The sequence below is a fragment of the Pristiophorus japonicus genome, chromosome 4 (genome assembly GCF_044704955.1).
Source record: "Pristiophorus japonicus isolate sPriJap1 chromosome 4, sPriJap1.hap1, whole genome shotgun sequence".
Classification (NCBI taxonomy): Eukaryota; Metazoa; Chordata; class Chondrichthyes; family Pristiophoridae; genus Pristiophorus; species Pristiophorus japonicus.
The window spans coordinates 3,405,461-3,427,762 of record NC_091980.1 but is presented as its reverse complement, the minus strand read 5'-3'; the positions used below and the strand labels follow the sequence as shown (position 1 = coordinate 3,427,762).

Genomic DNA, 22,302 nt, shown 5'->3' with positions numbered 1-22,302 from the left:
AATCTGAAGGGGTTTGGGATCTAAAAGTTGTCAGCCTTGGCTCAGGGAGGCATTCAGCACCTTAGTCAGAGGGTCAAGCCCCAGGCCAGAGACATGAGCCCATGATCTAGATCTGAGGGAGCGCTGCACTGTCGGAGGGGCAGTACTGAGGGAGTGCCGCACTGTCGGAGGGGCAGTACTGAGGGAGTGCCGCACTGTCGGAGGGGCAGTACTGAGGGAACACGCACTGTCGGAGGGGCAGTACTGAGGGAGTGCCGCACTGTCGGAGGGACAGTACTGAGGGAGTGCCGCACTGTCGGAGGGGCAGTACTGAGGGAGTGCCGCACTGTCGGAGGGGCAGTACTGAGGGAGCGCTGCACTGTCGCAGGGGCAGTACTGAGGGAGTGCCGCACTGTCGGAGGGGCAGTACTGAGGGAGTGCCGCACTGTCGGAGGGGCAGTACTGAGGGAGCGCTGCACTGTCGCAGGGGCAGTACTGAGGGAGTGCCGCACTGTCAGAGGGGCAGTACTGAGGGAGCGCTGCACTGTTGGAGGGGCAGTACTGAGGGAGTGTCGCACTGTCGGAGGGGCAGTACTGAGGGAGCACTGCACTGTCGGAGGGGCAGTACTGAGGGAGTGCCGCACTGTTGGAGGAGCAGTACTGAGGGAGTGCCGCACTGTCGGAGGGGCAGTACTGAGGGAGCGCTGCACTGTTGGAGGGGCAGTACTGAGGGAGTGTCGCACTGTTGGAGGGGCAGTACTGAGGGAGCACTGCACTGTCGGAGGGGCAGTACTGAGGGAGCGCTGCACTGTTGGAGGGGCAGTACTGAGGGAGTGCCGCACTGTCGGAGGGGCAGTACTGAGGGAGTGCCGCACTGTCGGAGGGGCAGTATTGAGGGAGCGCCGCAATGTCGGAGGGGCAGTACTGAGGGAGTGCCGCACTGTCGGAGGGGCAGTACTGAGGGAGCGCTGCACTGTCGCAGGGGCAGTACTGAGGGAGTGCCGCACTGTCGGAGGGGCAGTACTGAGGGAGCGCTGCACTGTTGGAGGGGCAGTACTGAGGGAGTGTCGCACTGTTGGAGGGGCAGTACTGAGGGAGTGTCGCACTGTCGGAGGGGCAGTACTGAGGGAGCGCTGCACTGTCGGAGGGGCAGTACTGAGAGAGCGCTGCACTGTCGGAGGGGCAGTACTGAGGGAGTGCCGCACTGTCGGAGGGGCAGTATTGAGGGAGCGCCGCACTGTCGGAGGGGCAGTATTGAGGGAGCGCCGCACTGTCGGAGGGGCAGTACTGAGGGAGTGCAGCACTGTCGGAGGGGCAGTACTGAGGGAGCGCCGCACTGTCGGAGGGGCAGTACTGAGGGAGCGCCGCACTGTCGAAGGGGCAGTACTGAGGGAGTGCTGCACTGTCGGAGGGGCAGTACTGAGGAAGTACCGCACTGTCGGAGGGGCAGTACTGAGGGAGTGCCGCACTGTCGAAGGGGCAGTACTGAGGGAGTGCTGCACTGTCGGAGGGGCAGTACTGAGGGAGCACCGCACTGTCGGAGGGGCAGTACTGAGGGAGTGCTGCACTGTCACAGGGGCAGTACTGAGGGAGCGCTGCACTGTCGGAGGGGCAGTACTTCGGATGAGACGTTAAACCGAGGCCCGTCTGCCCTCTCAGATAAACGTAAAAGATCCCATGGTGTTATTTTGAAGAAGAGCAGGGGGAGTTCTCCCCGGTGTCCTGGTCTAGATTTATCCTTCAACCAACATCCTAAAAAACAGATGATGTGCTGATTCTCAGCTTGCTGTGTGTGGGAGCTTGCTGTGCACAAATTGGCCATGAGGCGCTGTGGGACGTCCCTTGGCGGTGAATGTCACGGTGTACCTTGATGGACATTGCTCTCTCTCCACTGATTGGCTCCCTGCACTGAGCATGGGCTGCCTGCTTTACCGTCGTAGGGCAGTGCCCTTTCACGTTTCTCTGGGGGTTTGCAATCGCGTACCATCCGTTTTCCCATCAAACCCACTGGTCTCTAGTCTGGGCCCTTGGCCCCTTCACCCCCAGTGACTCAGTAACTACACAGCAAGATCCCACTGGCCTGCTCGGTGACACCGCCTGTCTGCTGGCTGATCAGCTTCACAATCTGATCGAAGGTTGGCCGTTCGGTCGGCTCCAGATTCCAGCACCTGGTCATGATGTCATACCTGTCGGAAACAGAGTGCAAAGGTCAGCTGCAAGCCTGGGTTAATTCTACAGCTCCCCTCTTTCCAGGGTCATGACCCCAAAATCCTCACCCTCCAGTTCATGACTCCTGGTCTCACACTCTCAGGTTCATGACCCCTGGTCTCACACCCTCAGGTTCGTGACTCCTGGTCTCATACTCTCACGTTCGTGACCCCTGGTCTCACACTCTCAGGTTCATGACCCCTGGTTTCACACCCTCAGGTTCATGACCCCTGGTCTCACACCCTCAGGTTCGTGACTCCTGGTCTCACACTCTCAGGTTCATGACCCCTGGTCTCACACCCTCAGGTTCGTGACTCCTGGTCTCACACTCTCACGTTCGTGACCCCTGGTCTCACACTCTCACGTTCGTGACCCCTGGTCTCACACTCTCAGGTTCATGACCCCTGGTCTCACACCCTCAGGTTCGTGACTCCTGGTCTCACACTCTCACGTTCGTGACCACTGGTCTCACACTCTCAGGTTCATGACCCCTGGTTTCACACCCTCAAGTTCATGACCCCTGGTCTCACACCCTCAGGTTCGTGACCCCTGGTCTCACACTCTCAGGTTCATGACCCCTGGTCTCACACCCTCAGGTTCGTGACTCCTGGTCTCACACTCTCACGTTCGTGACCACTGGTCTCACACTCTCAGGTTCATGACCCCTGGTTTCACACCCTCAAGTTCATGACCCCTGGTCTCACACTCTCAGGTTCATGACCCCTGTTCTCACACCCTCAGGCTCATGACCTCAAGTCCCTCACACTATCTGCCATGTTGCCTCCAGAGACGTGAGCACAAAATCCAGGCTGACACATGCAGTTTAGTGGGGGGGAGGGGCGAGATAGAGAGAGAGTGGGGGGAGGGGCGAGATGGAGAGAGAGAGAGAGAGACCGGATGGGAAGAGACACGGGTGTGGCGGGGGGGAATCAGAGGGGAGAGGGAACTCAAGAAAGACGGATCACGTTCTTCCAATCGATGGAGTGGATGAAATCCAGAAGTCACGACACTGTCATTATTCACTTCATACCCAATAAACCTGTTAACAATCCGCACACAATGCCCCATCTATGGGGTATGGTATAAGGTCATGCACTTGCGCTGCTGTAAGGAGGCACTTTGGCTGGGGAGGGATGCACGGACTGGGGTAAGGCACTTTGGCTGGGGAGGGATGCACGGACTGGGGTGCGGGACTTTGGCTGGGGGAGGGATGCACGGACTGGGGTAAGGCCCTTTGGCTGGGGGAGGGATGCACGGACTGGGGTGCGGGACTTTGGCTGGGGAGGGATGCACGGACTGGGGTAAGGCACTTTGGCTGGGGAGGGATGCACGGACTGGGGTAAGGCCCTTTGGCTGGGGGAGTGATGCACGGACTGGGGTGCGGGACTTTGGCTGGCTCTTGCTGTCTTCTGGGGAGCTCTGTCCTCTGTCACTTCAGGAAGTCGAAGTGGATCGAGTTATAATTTGCAAAGTCAGTGAGACCTTGGGATGGGATGTTCCAGTTACACATTCCTGTGAAACTTCAGGGTGTGGCTTATCCTCCAAGGGGGCCAATCAGAGACAAAGGGCGGACCAGGGCGGCCATTTTCACAGTACAAATAAGCGCGTTCATAAAAGATCCCATGATGCAATTGGCTGTTTAATTTACAGCAGTTTTGTGGAACTGAATGTCTCACTGGGCCACTTCAGAGGGCCGTTCAGGGTCAACCACGTTGGTGTGGGATAGGAGTCACCTATAGGCCCAGCCCGGGTAAGGACGGCAGGTTCCCTTCCCTAAAGGGACATCAGTGACCCGGTTGGGTTTTTACCGCAATCGGGCAGCTTCACGGTCACTTTTACCGAGACCAGCTTTTTATTCCATGATATTTTTAACCTTAATTCCAATACTCAAACTGGTGCTATTTGAACTTGCCGTCTCTGGATTATTACTCTGTACCTCTGATATGACCAAGCGTAAGATCGTAGAATCATAGAATGATTCAGCAGAGAGGGAGGCCATTGGGCCCATCGAGCCTGTGCCGGCTCTGTGACAGAGCGATCCAATCAGTCCCACTCCCCCCCGCTCTTTCCCCATAGACCTGCTAATTTTTTCCTTTTCAAGTATCTATCCAATTCCCGGTTTGAAAGTTACTATTGAATCTGCTCCCACCGCCCTTTCAGGCAGCGTGTTCCCGATCACAACAACTCGCTGCGTAAACACATTGTAAATTCAATTTCTCCCTCCCTCCAGTGAATCGTGAACAGAATGCACAATGAGAGAGTCTCCCTTACAGATCCGGACTGGCAGAATCAGGTCGGTCCATCTGGAATCCGCCTCGTATCAGTTTGTAGAATCTGGTATCCACCGGGATTCCTGGATAAGGGCTCGATCCTGCAACATTCATAGGTATATAGTCAATATTTACATTGGGCCCCCGGGAGTGTGTCAGTATTTACAGGAGGTCCCCAGGAGTGTGTCAGTATTTACTGGGGGTCCCCGGGAGTGTGTCAGTATTTACAGGGGGTCCCCGGGAGTGTGCCACTATTTACAGGAGGTCCCCAGGAGTGTGTCAGTATTTACAGGGGCTCCCCGGGAGTGTGTCAGTATTTACAGGAGGTCCCCAGGAGTGTGTCAGTATTTACAGGGGCTCCCCGGGAGTGTGTCAGTATTTACAGGGGCTCCCCGGGAGTGTGTCAGTATTTACAGGGGGTCCCCGGGAGTGTGTTAGTATTTACAGAGGGTCCATGGGAGTGTGTCCGTATTTACAGGGGGTCCCCGGGAGTGTGCCACTATTTATAGGAGGTCCCCAGGAGTGTGTCAGTATTTACAGGGGCTCCCCGGGAGTGTGTCAGTATTTACAGGGGGTCCCCGGGAGTGTGTTAGTATTTACAGAGGGTCCATGGGAGTGTGTCCGTATTTACAGGGGGTCCCCGGGAGTGTGTCAGTATTTACAGGGAGTCCCCGGGAGTGCGTCAGTATTTACAGGGGGAACCCAGGAGTGTATCAGTATTTACAGGGGGTCCCCGGGAATGTGTCAGTATTTACAGGGGGTCCCCAGGAGTGTGTCCGTATTTACAGGGGGGCCCCGGGAGCGTGTCCATATTTACAGGGGGTCCCTGGGAGTGTGTCCATATTTACAGGGGGTCCCCGGGAGTGTGTCAGTATTTACAGAGGGTCCACGGGAGTGTGTCAGTATTTACAGAGTGTCCCCGGTAGTGTGTCAGTATTTACAGGAGGCCCCCGGGAGTGTGTCAGTATTCGCAGGGGGAACCCAGGAGTGTGTCAGTATTTACAGGGAGTCCCTGGGGAGTGTGTCAGTATTTACAGGGGGTGCCCGGTAGTGTGTCGGTATTTACATTTGTTCCCCGGGAATGTGTCAGTATTTACAGGGTGTCCCGAGGAGTGTGTCCGTATTTACAGGGGGTCCCCGGGAGTGTGTCAGTATTTACAGGGGGTCCCCGGGAGTGTGTCAGTATTTACAGGGAGTCCCCGGGAGTGTGTCAGTATTTACAGGGGGTGCCCGGTAGTGTGTCAGTATTTACAGGGAGTCCCCGGGAGTGTGTCAGTATTTACAGGGGGTCCCCGGGAGTGTGTCCTTATTTACAGGGGGTCCCCAGGAGTGTGTCAGTATTTACAGGGAGTCCCCGGGAGTGTGTCCTTATTTACAGGGGGTCCCCGGAATGTGTCCTTATTTACAGGGGGTCCCCAGGAGTGTGTCAGTATTTACAGGGAGTCCCCGGGAGTGTGTCAGTATTTACAGGGGTACCCGGGAGTGTGTCAGTAATTACAGGGGATCCCCGGGGAGTGTGTCAGTATTTACAGGGGGTCCCCAGGAGTGTCTCAGTATTTACCGGTGGTCCCCGGGAGTGTGTCAGTATTTACAGGGGTACCCGGGAGTGTGTCAGTATTTACAGGGGGTCCCCGGGAGTGTGTCAGTATTTACAGGGGATCCCCGGGGAGTGTGTCAGTATTTACAGGGGGTCCCCGGGAGTGTCTCAGTATTTACCGGTGGTCCCCGGGAGTGTGTCAGTATTTACAGGGGGTACCCGGGAGTGTGTCAGTATTTACAGGGGGTACCCGGGAGTGTGTCAGTATTTACAGGGGATCCCCGGGGAGTGTGTCAGTATTTACAAGGGGTCCCCGGGAGTGTGTCAGTATTTACAGGGGGTCCCCGGGAGTGTGTCAGTATTTACAGGGTGTGCCCGGGAGTGTGTCAGTATTTACAGGGGGTCCCCGGGAGTGTGTCAGTATTTACAGGGTGTGCCCGGGAGTGTGTCAGTATTTACAGGGGGTCCCCGGGAGTGCGTCAGTATTTACAGGGGTACCCAGGAGTGTGTCAGTATTTACAAGGGGTCCCCGGGAGTGTGTCAGTATTTACAGGGGTCCCTAGGAGTGTGTCAGTATTTACAGGGGATCCCCGGGGAGTGTGTCAGTATTTACAGGGGATCCCCAGGAGTGTGTCAGTATTTACTGGGGGTCCCTGGGAGTGTGTCAGTATTTACAGGGGGTCCCCGGGAGTGTGTCAGTATTTACAGGGGTACCCAGGAGTGTGTCAGTATTTACAAGGGGTCCCCGGGAGTGTGTCAGTATTTACTGGGGGTCCCCGGGAGTGTGTCAGTATTTACAGGGGGTCCCCGGGAGTGTGTCAGTATTTACTGGGGGTCCCTGGGAGTGTGTCAGTATTTACAGGGGGTCCCCGGGAGTGTGTCAGTATTTACAGGGGGTCCCCAGGAGTGTCTCAGTATTTACCGGTGGTTCCCGGGAGTGTGTCAGTATTTACAGGGGGTCCCCGGGGAGTGTGTCAGTATTTACAAGGGGTCCCCGGGAGTGTGTCAGTATTTACAGGGGGTCCCCGGGAGTGTGTCAGTATTTACAGGGGGTCCCCCGGGAGTGTGTCAGTATTTACAGGGGGTCCCCGGGAGTGTGTCAGTATTTACATCGGGTCCCCGGGAGTGTGTCAGTATTTACAGGGGGTCCCCGGGAATGTGTCAGTATTTACAGGGGTACCCGGGAGTGTTGTGGGAACTGATGTTTGGGAATTGCTGTCAGTGATGGGCGACGGTTGACTGATTGGATTTCGCCGGGAGAATGAACGTTACTGTGAGTTGGAGAGTGGCCGGCCCACTTACCCAGTGTGAAGATCTCCCACAGCAGAATCCCGTAGGACCAGACGTCACTCTGCACTGTGTACACACAGTCAAAGATGCTCTCCGGGGCCATCCACTTCACCGGGAGACGTGCCTGGAGACAGAGAGAAGGTCAGTGATCTCATGAGCAGGAGACGCATTCATTGCATGAGAATCAGAAGAGGACACACTGGCTATTCGGATTAAGGACGCAGAGATTTTCATCTTCAAAACTGGTGAAGCTCGCGATCCCAAATATCAAGCTGTCTTTTCCCTTTCGGCTGCTGTTTATTTTGGTATCTATGCGTCAAAGGGGAGGCTCACTCTAATTAGTTCCACGTCTTCCGCTTATTTGGGCACATTCTGAGTGTATTTTCTCACGGGTGTGTCCAATGCTGTACATTCATCCTCCTCACCATTCAGTGTTTGATGTTCACTAAGGATTGGAAATGAGGGGCAATTTCTTCTCTCAGGGGGTTGTAAATCTGTGGAATTCTCTGGCCCAGAGAGCTGTGGAGGCTGGGTCATTGAATATATTTAAGGTGTTTTTGAGCGATAAGGAAGTCAAGGGTTATGGGGAGCGGGCAGGGAAGTGGAGCTGAGTCCATGATTAGATCAGCCATGATCATATTGAATGGCGGAGCAGGCTCGAGGGGCCAGGTGGCCTATTCCTGCTCCTATTTCTTATGTTCTTATGTTATCACAGCTGATCTTCGACCTCAACTCCACTTTCCCGCCCGATCCCCATATCCCTCGATTCCCCGAGACTCCAAAAATCTATCGATCTCAGCCTTGAATATACTCAGCGACTGAGCCTCCACAGCCCTCTGGGGCAGAGAATTCCAAAGATTCACCACCCTCTGAGTGAAGAAATTCCTCCTCATCTCAGTCCTAAATGGCCGACCCCTTATCCTGAGACTGTGACCCCTGGTTCTAGACTCCCCAGCCCGGGGGAAACATCCTCCCTGCATCTACCCTGTCAAGCCCTGTAAGAATGTCGGATGTTTCGATGAATCACCTCTCATTCTTCTAAACTCTAGAGAACATAGGCCCAGTCTCCTCAATCCCCCGCCCCATCCCAGGAATCAGTCTGGTGAAATTATTTTTCACTCCCTCGCCAAGTCTGGCTGATTATCCCATATCTGTAAAACATCTTGCACTGCCCACGGCTGAGTCCATCAAGCACAAACCCGTGACCTCCACCACAGGGCAGGGCAAGGGCAGCAGGCGCATGGGAACACCACCACCTCCACGTTCCCCTCCGAGGTGAGAGATGCTAAGATGCCATACATGCTGAGAGGATGCTTCCCCGGGCTGGGGAGTCTAGAATTAAGGGGCAGAGACTCAGGGTAAGGGGTCGGCCATTTAGGACTGAGGTGAGGAGGAAATTCTTCACCGAGCGTTGCGAATCTTTGGGAACGCAGGTAATTAGGAAGATGGGGAGAGTGGAGTTGAGGTTGATCTTATTGAATGGTGGAGCAGGCTCAAGGGGCCAAATGGCCAACTCCTGCTCCTAATTCTTATGCTCTTATGAGACACACACCATAGTGACTTGGAAATATATCGGCCGTTCCTTCATCGTCGCTGGGTCACAATCCTGGAACTCCCTCCCTAACAGCACTGTGGGAGCACCTTCACCACACGGACTGCAGCGGTTCAAGAAGGCGGCTCACCACCACCTTCTCGACGGGCGATTAGGGATGGGCAATAAATGCCGGCCTTGCCAGCGACGTCCACATCCCCGGAATGAATGAAAACAAACAGGACTGGAAGCTGGCCCCTCCCTGGGACATGTGCCTCAGCGCCTCTCTTGGAGATGCGCTAACCCGCTCAGACCTCTTACTGTCGGGCCGCTCGGTGATGTTTGAACTTACGTTGCCTTTCACCACATAGTTGGAGTCGTTCATGATGTCCCTGGCCAGGCCGAAGTCGCATATCTTGGCGATCCGTCCCTGTGTCAGCAGAATGTTTCTCGCGGCCAGGTCACGGTGAATGCACTGCAAGACAAACCCCTCAACCGGTCACTCACCTCAACGACTAAACCTCACCAGACCTGCTTCCTCAATACATCATTTGTACTCCACAATTCCCCACACAGGGTACTCCATCCTCCGGTGAGAAAATTTGCCATTCTTAAACAGAAGGATTTTGAGTGTCAGGAAGAGGCAGTTAGACCCAACAGGGTCACCCCTTTCTGACTGATCTCAACCCTACACAGATCCCTCAACCCCACCTTCTCCCCATATCCCCCAACCCCACCTACCCACCTTCTCCCCATATCCCCAACCCCACCCACCCACCTTCTCCCCATATCCCCAACCCCACCTACCCACCTTCTCCCCATTTCCCCAACCCCACCTACCCACCTTCTCCCCATATCCCCCAACCTCACCTACCCACCTTCTCACCATATCCCCAACCCCACCTACCCACCTTCTCCCCATATCCCCCAACCTCACCTACCCACCTTCTCCCCATATCCCCAACCCCACCTACCCACCTTCTCCCCATATCCCCCAACCCCACCTACCCACCTTCTCCCCATATCCCCCAACCCCACCTACCCACCTTCTCCCCATATCCCCAACCCCACCTACCCACCTTCTCCCCATATCCCCCAACCCCACCTACCCACCTTCTCCCCATATCCCCCAACCCCACCTACCCACCTTCTCCCCATATCCCCCTATCAGACACACAGAGGTTTGGTGAATGGACAGATCGGGTCGAGTTACTGGATAGGATCAGGAGTGGGACCCCTGAGCAACTTTCCCTACCCCCGATCCCAAGGGCACTGAGCCCAACTGTGCCGCCGACCCCTGGATACCCCGGAGCGGGGCTTGAAGCTGGGGTCTTCGTGGTCAGTGTGCGGATCAGTAACACACTGGGCAACGGAGTCACTCACCCAGCTCAGTCTGTACTCACGTTTCTGGAGGATAGAAAATCCATCCCATTGGCAACTTGGTAGGAGAAGCTGAGGAGGTCACCAACATTCAATGGCTGTGGGTCTTCGCCTTCTGTTTGAGGAAGGTGGTCTAGTTAGAAGGGCAGGCAGTGAAGGGGGGTGCAGCGATTTTTCTTCCTAACGTTTTGGCTGAAGAATTTCCCCGTCACAAGGTAGCCAAAGCCAGCAAGGTCTCGATTCTGAATAAACAATCAGCCTGAGCACAAACAGATGTATAGTGCGACAGGTACAATAGAGCTAAGTCTCGACAGAGATCAGGATACGGGGTAGGAAATTTAGGACCGAGATGAGGAGAAAGGTTTTCGCTCAGAGGAATTCTCTACCACAGAAGGCTGTGGAGGCCAAATCACTGAATATATTTAAGAGGGAGACAGATAGATTTCTAGACACAAAAGGTAACGAGGGGTACGGGGAAAAAGTGGGAATATGACGTTGAGATAGAGGAACAGCCATGATCTTATTGAATGGCGGTGCAGGCTCGAAGGGCTGAATGGCCTACTACTGCTCCTATTTTCTATGTTTCTATGAGATCTCGTCCTCACCTAGTCTTGGCCTATAGGTGACTCCAGTCCCACACCAACGTGGTTGACCCGTAACCTCTTTCTGAGCGAGACCCTCAGTTTGTGTCAAACCCGCTCCCAGCGGTTCCGGAAGGCCCCACCCCCACCTTCTCAGGGGGCAATAAGTGCCAGCCTTGGAGCGACCCCCACACCCCAGGAATGAACATATATATTTTTTAAGTTGACAATGGTCTGAATAGTTGCCAGTTTACCTTCAGTGGCTTGGAGATCGGTTTGCGAAATCACTGGGCTCATGCTGGACACACTGGGCCTCATGGGCAGGTAACCTCCTGAGCAGTCGCTGTGGGAAAGACAAGGAGAACCCTTGAAATCAGTCCAGGACTAGACACCACCCCACCCTCCCCGCCCGCACCCCCGCCAAGGCAGGGAGAAGGAGCAGAAACGATGGCACAAAGCTTGGGTTTCAAACCGCCGACCAATCGGAGGAGGAAGTGACGATTGTTCACTTATATTCGATATATTCGTGCCCCGATAACTGCCCCCAAAGGAAGTGGAGTGTGGGAAATTGCACTCCGCTTCCACTGAGGGGGGGGTAAGGCCAATTCTGGGGCGGGAGCAGGACTTCCACGCTGGGGGCTAAAATTCCCGGCCCCAGAATGTCACCGCCCCCAAGATGGGAGCCTGTGCGGGGAGGCAGAGGGAAGATGAGGGGAGAGTGGTGGAGGTGGAGGGCCGGAGAAACCCAGGGTGGGGGACAGGAGGGGCCACATTGCAGCGGAGATCTGGGGGTGGGGCGAAGTGCGTTGGAGGGGTGAGCCTGTGGGCTCTGTGCCTCGGTGCGGGGAGTGTTCGGAGTGGGGTGGACGGGTTGACTGCGCAGATGCCGGTTGGTGGATGTGGTGTGGTTGGGGTCGCGGGGGCGTGGCTCCGGGGTGGCCGGGGCTGGGGGCTCGACATCCGGGGGTGTTCGGCATTTGGGAAGGATTCTGACGGGACGAGGCGGGTTGGGTGCGGGGGGGAGTGTTCCCGGTGTTGGGTGGGTCCAGAGCCGGGGGGTGGCACGCTCTTGGGATGGGGGGTGGGCTGTTTGGGGCTGGGATTGGGGGAGAGACCTCTTCACTCGGGGAATTGTTGGCCTGTGGGGTTCCCTGCCGCGGAGAGTTGTTGATGCCAGTTCATTGGATGTGTTCGGGAGGGAGTTGGATGTGGTCCTTGCGGCTGGGGGGTCGGGGGTCGGGGGGTGTGGAGGGGGCGTGGGGTGCTGGGGTGGGTGATCAGCCATGATCTTGTTGAATGGCTGTGCAGGCTCGAAGGGCCGAATGGCCTACTCCTGCACCTATTTTCTATGTTTCTATGTTTCTATATTCAAGAGGGAGTTAGATGTGGCCCTTACGGCTAAAGGGATCAAGGGGTATGAAGAGAAAACGGGAAAGGGGTACTGAGGGAAGGATCAGCCATGAACTCATTGAATGGCGGTGCAGGCTCAAAGGGCCGAATGGCCTACTCCTGCACCTATGTTTCGATGTTTCTATTATAGGAGGCCGTCGGAGAGAACGAGGGAGGGTAAGATGGGCCACGGCTTGACCACGGGATGTGAGGAGGGGGAAGAGTTATGGTGGGATGTGTCCCTGGAGGTTTCATCACATGACCTCCTGCCGCCCCCCCTCCCTCCGCCCCGCCCCACACTCTCCCGGCATTGGTCGTGTGACATGTCCATCAGCACCACGGCCAATCGGAAAGCGAACAATACTCTTTGTCACCCCATTGGATGATTCGCGATTCTCGATTCCCTCCCCTTGCCCTCCTTGCCATCTCCAAAACTTTTCTAACTCATCAACTAAAGTGTTCCAAGAAAATTGGGGAAAAAAAGTCACAATTTTTGTTGAATGCCTCGTTGATTTTTTTCTCCTGGGGAATTTTCTTCACAGCAATGTCCTGGAGATTTAATCTTCCATTCCTGGAGACTCCTGGCCAAATCCGAGAGGTTGGTAACATTAGGAAGGATCCGTTGGATTTGGAGCTTAAGAGGGGCAAGTGAAGAATATTCAAAGATTCGAAGGAGCATTGACCCCAGTATCGATAAAACAGAGGGACAAAGTGAAGAAATGAGAGGTGGGAGAGATGTCGGCGAGAGGAGAGCCTTCCAGGTAATGTATGCACCTCTCAGGATGCTCACAGGCTCGTAGAGCCACTGTGCTCAGGAATCCGTACCTCCACGACCGAGGTTTCAGGTGGCAGGCGGACGAGAGGGCTGTGGCTGGCGAGGTGACCAGGGTCAGGGACCTGCTCGATGGCGGAGGAGCGGGCTGGATGGCGCCAGACGAGCTGGCATGGTGCCTATCCTGGGCCGACGTCCGGCGAGCGGCCGATGCCATCGAGTCGCTAAAAACAGCGCTGGGCCCTGACTCCGTTAGGTGCATCGAGGAGGCTCAAGCACGTGGGGAGATCTCGTCCGAACTGACCCCCGTCCGGACGGAATTCCTCATCGGCACCAAACCCCAGAACCTCCCTCGGGAGCCGGCGCCTCACAACTTGAGCCTCCTCCAGGAAATCCCCACCGTGCCTTTCAGTTCCGCGCAGAGGCCTTTCCTGTACGGGCTGCTCCTGCACACTCTCCACCTTGCCATCCTCGCCTGCCGTCCGGACACGCCATGGCGCACCATCTTGCCGTCCGGAGGAGGCGGGGGTCCCCAGTGGAGTGCTCGCTATGCGGGAGTCCTCCCTCTATTTATCGGGGACTTGGCCTGGAGGGTGGTGCAATAGGTTTTTAAGTCGGTTCACAAACTCCCAGGCCGCCTGCAATTCCTGCGGTCTGGAGGAGTCCGTGTTCCATGTGTATATCGGGTGTGCGAGGTTGCAGCCCCTCTTCTAATATTTGAAGGGGCTGCTCCTCAAATTCTGGTTGCACTTCAGTCCCACGCTCCTGATCTTTGGGCACCCTGTGCGGAGGGGAGCGGGCAGGTCCGAAGGCCTCCTCGTAGGACTGCTCCTGGGCATGGCCAAGGGGGCCATTAGCCGGTCCAGGCAGTGGGTGGTCGAGGGGGTCGTTCAGCCCGACTGCCTGCCTCTCTTCTGCGGTTACATCTGAGCCAGGGTGTCCCTGGAGATGGAGCAGGCGGTGTACACCGGTACGCTCGCGGCCTTCCGCGAGAGGTGGGCATCGGAGGGACTGGAGTGCATCATCACCCCCGGCAACCAAATTTTAATTCGAACCAATAATCCTTTAAAGTTTTATTCGGAAATTTGTGGGTTTTGGTGCATTTACCAAAAGGAGCCACTTGGTTTAAAGTTACAATCAAAATAGTTGTAGAGCTGTTGAGTTGGGAGCGGCTTAGCCAGTCATGTGATGTTCACAAGACTCAATAAAACCCCAGCCAGTTGGGTTTGGGGGATCCGCGATGGGGCAGGTGGTTATGAGCCTGGTGGATGAACTGGTAATGTGTCGTGTGATTGTTAAACCTTTTGCTAATAAACCAACTAGTTCTTAATAGCAATGTGTTGCTATGGATTCTTAAGCAAAGAACCCATGAAGCAAATACATTACAACTGGCAAACACCTCTCGAACAGTGTGAGGAGGGGGTGAGGGGGTGAGGGAAGCCAAGGCCAGTCAAGTCTTGCCTCGGGGCAGCACGGGGCCCAGCCCACACTGCGATATGTGAGCGCACTGGGTCCGTGCAGCAGAGCTGGTCTCCAGTTGTCCTGGTTAACCCTTGCCACTGGACCAAGACCTCGCTCTGTCAAGCCCGTGTGGTGGCTGGTGTGCAACGGTCACCCCACGTTAAAAAAATCCACACACAGGCATCTTCCACCCTTCAGGATGTAGTTCGGGATCTGGAATATTAGGTCCTTCATTGAAACACCTGGGAACTCATCCCTTTCTGGCGTGGAAGCAAGTCATCCTCGTTTTGAGGGACCGCCTATGATGATGATGATGATGGAGGTCACAAACTTCCCTTTGATGACATTAAAGGTCATTTACCATAGAGGGAGTGCAACGAAGGTTCACCAGACCGATTCCTGGGATGGGGGGATTGTCCTATGAGGAGAGATTGAGTAGACTAGGCCGATATTCTCTGGAGTTCAGAAGAATGAGGTGATCTCATTGAAACATACACGATTCTGAGGGGGATTGACAGGGTAGATGCAGGGAGGGTGTTTCCCCCGGGCTGGGGGGTCTAGAACCAGGGGTCACAGTCTCAGGATAAGGGCTCGGCCATTTAGGACTGAGATGAGGAGGAATTTCTTCACTCAGAGGGTGGTGAATCTTTGGAATTCTCTGCCCCAGAGGGCTGTGGAGGCTCAGTCGTTGAGTATATTCAAGGCTGAGAGCGATAGATTTTTGGATATTAAGGGAATCGAGGGATATGGGGATCGGGCGGGAAAGTGGAGTTAAGGTCGAAGATCAGCCGTGATCTTATTGAATGGAACCCCTCGAGGGGCCGAATGGCCGACTCCTGCTCCTAATACTTCTGTTCTATGTCACTACCTTATGGGTCTCTCATGCTGGGATAGGTTCTTGTAATTATTCAGCGCCTCGCAACAGGTCAGGTACTGGGCCCGGTGTTTCAGGAAGTTCAGTAAATCGCCATAGCAACAGTATTCCGTGATGACAAAAACAGGGCCTACAATTAAAAGGCAAATCAGGTTAAATAAAAGTTATGTAATGTCCCTGGAGAGTCCACTTCACACATGCCTGAGAATTACTTTGGTAATCCAAAACTGTGCTGCCCTGTGTCCTAACTCGCACCGAGTCCCGCTCACCCATCACCCCCTGTGCTCGCTGCCCCGTGTCCTAACTCGCACGGAGTCCCGCTCATCCATCACCCCCTGTGCTCGCTGCCCCATGTCCGAACTCACACCAAGTCCCGCTCACCCTTACCCCCTGTGCTCACTGACCCCGTGTCCTAACTCGCACCAAGTCCCACTCACCCATCACCCCCTGTGCTCACTGCCCCATGTCCTAACTTGCACCGAGTCCCACTCACCCATCACCCCCTGTGCTCACTGCCCCATGTCCTAACTTGCACCGAGTCCCACTCACCCATCACTCCCTGTGCCCCGTGTCCTAACTCGCACCCAGTCCCGCTCACCCATCACCCCCTGTACTCACTGCCCCGTGTCCTAACTCACACCGAGTCCCACTCACCCATCACCCCCTGTGCCCCGTGTCCTAACTCGCACCCAGTCCCGCTCACCCATCACCCCCTGTACTCACTGCCCCGTGTCCTAACTCACACCGAGTCCCACTCACCCATCACCCACTGTGCTCACTGACCCGTGACCTAACTCACACCCAGTCCCACTCACCCATCACCCCCTGTGCTCACTGCCCCGTGTCCTAACTCACACCGAGTCCCACTCACCCATCACCCCCTGTGCCCCGTGTCCTAACTCGCACCCAGTCCCGCTCACCCCCTGTACTCACTGCCCCGTGTCCTAACTCGCACCAAGTCCCGTTCACCCATCACCCCCTGTGCTCGCTGCCCAGTGTCCTAACTCGCACCGAGTCCCGCTCACCCATCACCCCCTGTGCTCGCTGCCCCGTGTCCTAACTCACACCGAGTCCCGCTCACCCATCACCCACTGTGCTCGCTGCCCCGTGTCCTAACTCACACCGAGTCCCGCTCACCCATCACCCACTGTGCTCCGTGTCCTAACTCACACCGAGTCCCGCTCACCCATCACCCACTGTGCTCGCTGCCCCGTGTCCTAACTCGCACCGAGTCCCGCTCACCCATCACCCCCTGTGCTCGCTGACCTGTGTCCTAACTCACACCCAGTCCCACTCACCCATCACCCGCTGTGCTCCATGTCCTAACTCGCACCGTCCCACTCACCTATCACCCCCTGTGCTCCGTGTCCTAACTCGCACCAAGTCCCACTCACCCATCACCCCCTGTGCCCTGTGTACCAACTCGCACCAAGTCCTGCTCACCCATCACTCCCTGTGCTCACTGCCCCGTGTCCTAACTCGCACCCAGCCCCGCTCACCCATCATCCCCTGTGCTCACTGCCCCGTGCCCTAACTCGCACCGAGTCCCGCTCACCCATCACCCCCTGTGCTCACTGCCCCGTGTCCTAACTCGCACCGAGTCCGCTCACCCATCACCCCCTGTGCTCCGTGTCCTAACTCGCACCCAGTCCCACTCACCCATCACCCCCTGTGCTCGCTGCCTCATGTCCTAACTCACACCCAGTCCCGCTCACCATTCACCTCCTGTGCCCTGTGTCCTAACTCACACCGAGTCCCGCTCACCCATCACCCCCTGTGCCCTGTGTCCTAACTCGCACCAAGTCCCGCTCACCCATCACCCCCTGTGCCCTGTGTCCTAACTCGCACCCAGTCCCGCTCACCATTCACCTCCTGTGCCCTGTGTCCTAACTCGCACCAAGTCCCGCTCACCCATCACCCCCTGTGCTCATTGCCCCGTGTCCTAACTCGCACCAAGTCCCGCTCACCCATCACCCCCTGTGCCCTGTGTCCTAACTCACACCCAGTCCCGCTCACCATTCACCTCCTGTGCCCTGTGTCCTAACTCGCACCAAGTCCTGCTCACCCATCACCCACTGTGCTCATTGCCCCGTGTCCTAACTCACACCCAGTCCCGCTCAACCATCACCCCCTGTGCCCTGTGTCCTAACTCACACCAAGTCCCACTCACCCATCACCCTCTGTGCTCGCTGCCCCGTGTCCTAACTCACACCCAGTCCCGCTCAACCATCACCCCCTGTGCTCACTGCCCCGTGTCCTAACTCGCACCGAGTCCCACTCACCCATCACCCCCTGTGCTCGCTGCCCCATGTCCTAACTCGCACCAAGTCCCGCTCACCCATCACCCCCTGTGCTCCGTGTCCTAACTCGCACCCAGTCCCACTCACCCATCACCCTCTGTGCTCACTGACCCGTGTCCTAACTCGCACCAAGTTTTGCTCACCCATCACGCCCTGTGCTCACTGCCCCATGTCCTAACTCGCACCGAGTCCCACTCACCCATCACCCCCTGTGCTCACTGCCCCGTGTCCTAACTCACACCCAGTCCCACTCACCCATCACCCCCTGTGCTCACTGCCCCGTGTCCTAACTCACACCCAGTCCCACTCACCCATCACCCTCTGTGCTCACTGACCCGTGTCCTAACTCGCACCAAGTTTTGCTCACCTATCACCCCCTGTGCTCACTGCCCAGTGTCCTAACTCACACCCAGTCCCGCTCACCCATCACCCCCTGTGCTCGCTGACCTACATTGGCTCCCGGCTAAGCAACGCCTCGATTTCAAAATTCTCATCCTTGTTTACAAATCCCTCCAAGACCTCGCCCCTCCCTATCTCTGTAACCTCCTCCAACCCCACAACCCCCCCCGAGATCTCTGCGCTCCTCTAATTCTGCCCTCTTGCCCATCCCCCGATTTCCATCGCTCCACCATCGGTGGCCGTGCCTTCCGCTGCCTGGACCCCAAGCTCTGGAACTCCCTCCTGAAACCTCTCCGCCTCTCTCTCCTCCTTTACGACGCTCCTTAAAACCAACCTCTCCGACCCAGTTCCTGTCCTAATACTTCCTTATTATTATCTGGTCACTTTGCTGTGTGTGGGAGCTTGCTGTGCCCCTATAGGCTGCCGCGTTTCCCACATTACACCAGCGACTGCACTTCACAAAGTGCTTCATTGGCTGTAAAGCGCTTTGGAGAAATACAAATCTTTGTGCTGGATTACAGTTTTGTTTTCTCCTCTGTTAGCCTCCCGCTGGGTCGTTAACGGATGTGGAAATGGATTCCGCGCCCGAGTGGCCATCTTCCAGCGCCCAGCCGGGACATTGGGTGCCGGTTTTGCGGAGGCACGGAGCAGTGGCGCCCGAGAGCATCGTGCCGGCGCGCGTCGCCCCTGCGGTTTCCACGGCAACTACGGTCCTGGGTGCGGCGCGTGAAGCGCCCCCTAGTGACACCGCCCGGGAAAGCGGGCGGTCCGAAATGTTCCCGGAGGCACTGAGGGAAGGGGTTACTGCTCCAGGGAAGTGCGATTCGGTTTTTGATTCGCTTTTTGCGATTTAAGATTTTATTTGTGGTCAGTGAAACATTGGGAATGTTTTCTGAACTTTGTGTAGCGATTATTTTGTTGTTGTGGGGCGGCATCGCCCAGAGCCATCTTTAGCTCGGGATTCTCGGTCGCTCAGCCGGCCTTGCGTCCCGAGAGAGGTGTGTAACCCCCCCCCTCCCCGAGCCCCCTGAGAGAGGTGTGTAACCCCTCCCCCCCGAGAGAGGTGTGTAACCCCCCCCCCTCCCCTCCCCCCCGAGAGAGGTGTGTAACACCCCCCCTCCCCGAGCCCCCCGAGAGAGGTGTGTAACACCCCCCCTCCCCTAGCCCCCTGAGAGAGGTGTGTAACCCCTCCCCTCGCCCCCCGAGAGAGGTGTGTAACCCCCCCCTCCCCTAGCCCCCTGAGAGAGGTGTGTAACCCCTCCCCCCCGAGAGAGGTGTGTAACCCCTCCCCCTACCCCCTGAGAGAGGTGTGTAACCCCCCCCTCCCCTAGCCCCCTGAGAGAGGTGTGTAACCCCCCCCTCCCCTAGCCCCCTGAGAGAGGTGTGTAACCCCCCCCCTCCCCTAGCCCCCTGAGGGAGGGGTGTAACCCCCCCCTCCCCTAGCCCCCTGAGAGAGGTGTGTAACCCCTCCCCTAGCCCCCTGAGAGAGGTGTGTAACCCCTCCCCCCCGAGAGAGGTGTGTAACCCCCCCCCTCCCCTAGCCCCCTGAGAGAGGTGTGTAACCCCCCCCTCCCCTCGCCCTGAGAGAGGTGTGTAACCCCTCCCCTCCCCCCCCGAGAGAGGTGTGTAACCCCTCCCCTCGCCCCCCCTGAGAGAGGTGTGTCACCCCTCCCCTCGCCCCCTGAGAGAGGTGTGTAACCCCTCCCCCCCTGACAGAGGTGTGTAACCCCTCCCCTCGCCCCCCTGAGAGAGGTGTGTAACCCCTCCCCTCGCCCTGAGAGAGGTGTGTAACCCCTCACCCCCCCCGAGAGAGGTGTGTAACCCCTCCCCCCCCCGAGAGAGGTGTGTACCCCTCCCCTAGCCCCCTGAGAGAGGTGTGTAACCCCTCCCCTCGCCCCCTGAGAGAGGTGTGTAACCCCTCCCCTCGCCCCCCGAGAGAGGTGTGTAACCCCTCCCCTCGCCCCCTGAGAGAGGTGTGTAACCCCTCCCCCCCTGAGAGAGGTGTGTAACCCCTCCCCTCGCCCCCCTGAGAGAGGTGTGTAACCCCTCCCCTCGCCCTGAGAGAGGTGTGTAACCCCTCACCCCCCCTGAGAGAGGTGTGTAACCCCTCCCCCCCCCGAGAGAGGTGTGTAACCCCTCCCCTAGCCCCCTGAGAGAGGTGTGTAACCCCTCCCCTCGCCCCCCCTGAGAGAGGTGTGTAACCCCTCCCCTCGCCCCCCTGAGTGAGGTGTGTAACCCCTCCCCTCGCCCTGAGAGAGGTGTGTAACCCCTCACCCCCCCTGAGAGAGGTGTGTAACCCCTCGCCCCCCCCTGAGAGAGGTGTGTAACCCCTCCCCCCCCCTGAGAGAGGTGTGTAACCCCTCCCCTCGCCCCCCTGAGAGAGGTGTGTAACCCCTCCCCTCGCCCCCTGAGAGAGGTGTGTAACCCCTCCCCTCGCCCCCTGAGAGAGGTGTGTAACCCCTCCCCTCGCCCCCCTGAGAGAGGTGTGTAACCCCTCCCCTCGCCCCCTGAGAGAGGTGTGTAACCCCTCCCCTCGCCCCCTGAGAGAGGTGTGTAACCCCTCCCCTCGCCCCCTGAGAGAGGTGTGTGACCCCTCCCCTCGCCCCCTGAGAGAGTGTGTAACCCCTCCCCTCGCTCCCCCCTGAGAGAGGTGTGTAACCCCTCCCCTCGCCCCCTGAGAGAGGTGTATGACCCCTCCCCTCGCCCCCTGAGAGAGGTGTGTAACCCCTCCCCCCTGAGAGAGGTGTGTAACCCCTCCCCCCCTCCCCGAGGTGTGTAACCCCTCCCTCGCCCCCCCCCTGAGAGAGGTGTGTAACCCCTCCCCCCTGAGAGAGGTGTGTAACCCCTCCCCCCCCTCCCCGAGAGAGGTGTGTAAACCCTCCCCCCCCTCCCCGAGAGAGGTGTGTAACCCCTCCCCCCTGAGAGAGGTGTGTAACCCCTCGCCCCCCCCCCGAGAGAGGTGTGTAACCCTCCCCCCTGAGAGAGGTGTGTAACCCCTCCCCCTCCCCGAGAGAGGGTGTGTAACCCCCCCCCCCCCTGAGAGAGATGTGTAACCCCTCCCCTAGCCTTCCGCCCCACACTCAGGGCCCAGCTGATGAATTTTGTGGCTGCCGACACAAACCATTTCCCGGGCGCTAAATTTACCGCCCGGTGCTGTTACCGCCCTAAGGCCCAAAATCCAGCCCTTTCTTTCCTTATGTGGCTCGGTGTCAAAGCCCCTCCGATAATCGCTCCTGCGAAGCTCCCTGGGCCGTTTGACTACGTTAAAGGCGATACCTGAATGCAGGCGGTTGTTGTCGTGCACCGACAGTGAGCCGCCCCTTGGCCGTACAAACACAAACCCGACCTTGCTCACCTCCGTGCGTGCAGGCGCCCAGAAGGTTGACAACGTGCGAATGCTGCCCCAGGTGGCTCAGGATCTTCAGCTCCGACATCAAGGCCTCCTTCTCGGTGGAATGGGCGCTGGCTGAAAGCGGAGAGGGAGAGGTTCAGGAACGGGCAACGGTGTCTCTGGGCCCCCTCGGCCAGTTCATTCCGAAACAACACGGGGGGGGTGGGGCAAAGGTGGGGGGTGGGGTGAGGGGTGAGGGGTGAGGGGTGAGGGTGGGGGGTGAGGGTGAGGAGTGAGGGGTGAGGGTGGGGGGTGAGGGTGAGGAGTGAGGGTGAGGGTGAGGGGTTGAGGGGTGAGGGTGGGGGGTGAGGGGTGAGAGTGGGGGGTGAGGGGTGAGGGTGGGGGTGAGGGGTGAGGGTGGGGGGTGAGGGGTGAGGGTGAGGGGTGAGGGTGGGGGGGTGAGGGGTGAGAGTGGGGGTGAGGGGTGAGGGGTAAGGTGGGGGTGAGGGGTGAGGGGTGAGGGGTGAGGGTGAGGGGTGGGGGTGAGGGGTGAGGGTGGGGGTGAGGGGGGGGTTGAGGTGTGAGGTTGGGGGTTGAGGGGTGAGAGTGGGGGGGTGTGGGTGAGGAGTGAGGGGTGAGGGGTGAGGGTGGGGGGTGAGGGTGAGGAGTGAGGGGTGATGGGTGAGGGGTGAGGGTGGAGGTGAGGGGTGAGAGTGGGGGGTGAGGGGTGAGGGGTGAGGGTGGGGGTGAGGGGTGAGAGTGGTGGGTGAGGGTGAGGGTGAGGGGTGAGGGGTGAGGGTGGGGGTTGAGGGGTGAGCGTGGGGGGGGTGAGGGGTGAGGGTGGGGGTGAGATTGGGGGGTGAGGGTGAGGAGTGAGGGTGAGGGGTTGAGGGGTGAGGGTGAGGGTGGAGGTGAGGGGTGAGAGTGGGGGGTGAGGGGTGAGGGTGGGGGGTGAGGGGTGAGGGTGGAGGTGAGGGGTGAGGGTGAGGGGTGAGGGGTG

The 22,302-nt window shown here is 57.8% G+C and overlaps 1 protein-coding gene across 2 annotated transcripts in view; it reads right to left on the bottom strand.

Moving 5' to 3' along the window:
- LOC139261981 (macrophage colony-stimulating factor 1 receptor-like) overlaps positions 1-22,302 on the bottom strand; it is a 93,430-nt gene that overhangs the window by 10,773 nt on the left and 60,355 nt on the right. For both annotated transcript variants that reach the window (XM_070877142.1, XM_070877143.1), the window contains exons 11-18: positions 21,327-21,437; positions 15,267-15,402; positions 11,031-11,119; positions 10,219-10,310; positions 9,168-9,290; positions 7,297-7,408; positions 4,459-4,558; positions 2,060-2,165 (exon numbers count right to left, since the gene is read on the bottom strand). In XM_070877142.1, coding sequence (XP_070733243.1) covers positions 2,060-2,165; positions 4,459-4,558; positions 7,297-7,408; positions 9,168-9,290; positions 10,219-10,310; positions 11,031-11,119; positions 15,267-15,402; positions 21,327-21,437 — 869 coding nt within the window. The remainder of the gene's footprint in view (positions 1-2,059; positions 2,166-4,458; positions 4,559-7,296; positions 7,409-9,167; positions 9,291-10,218; positions 10,311-11,030; positions 11,120-15,266; positions 15,403-21,326; positions 21,438-22,302) is intronic.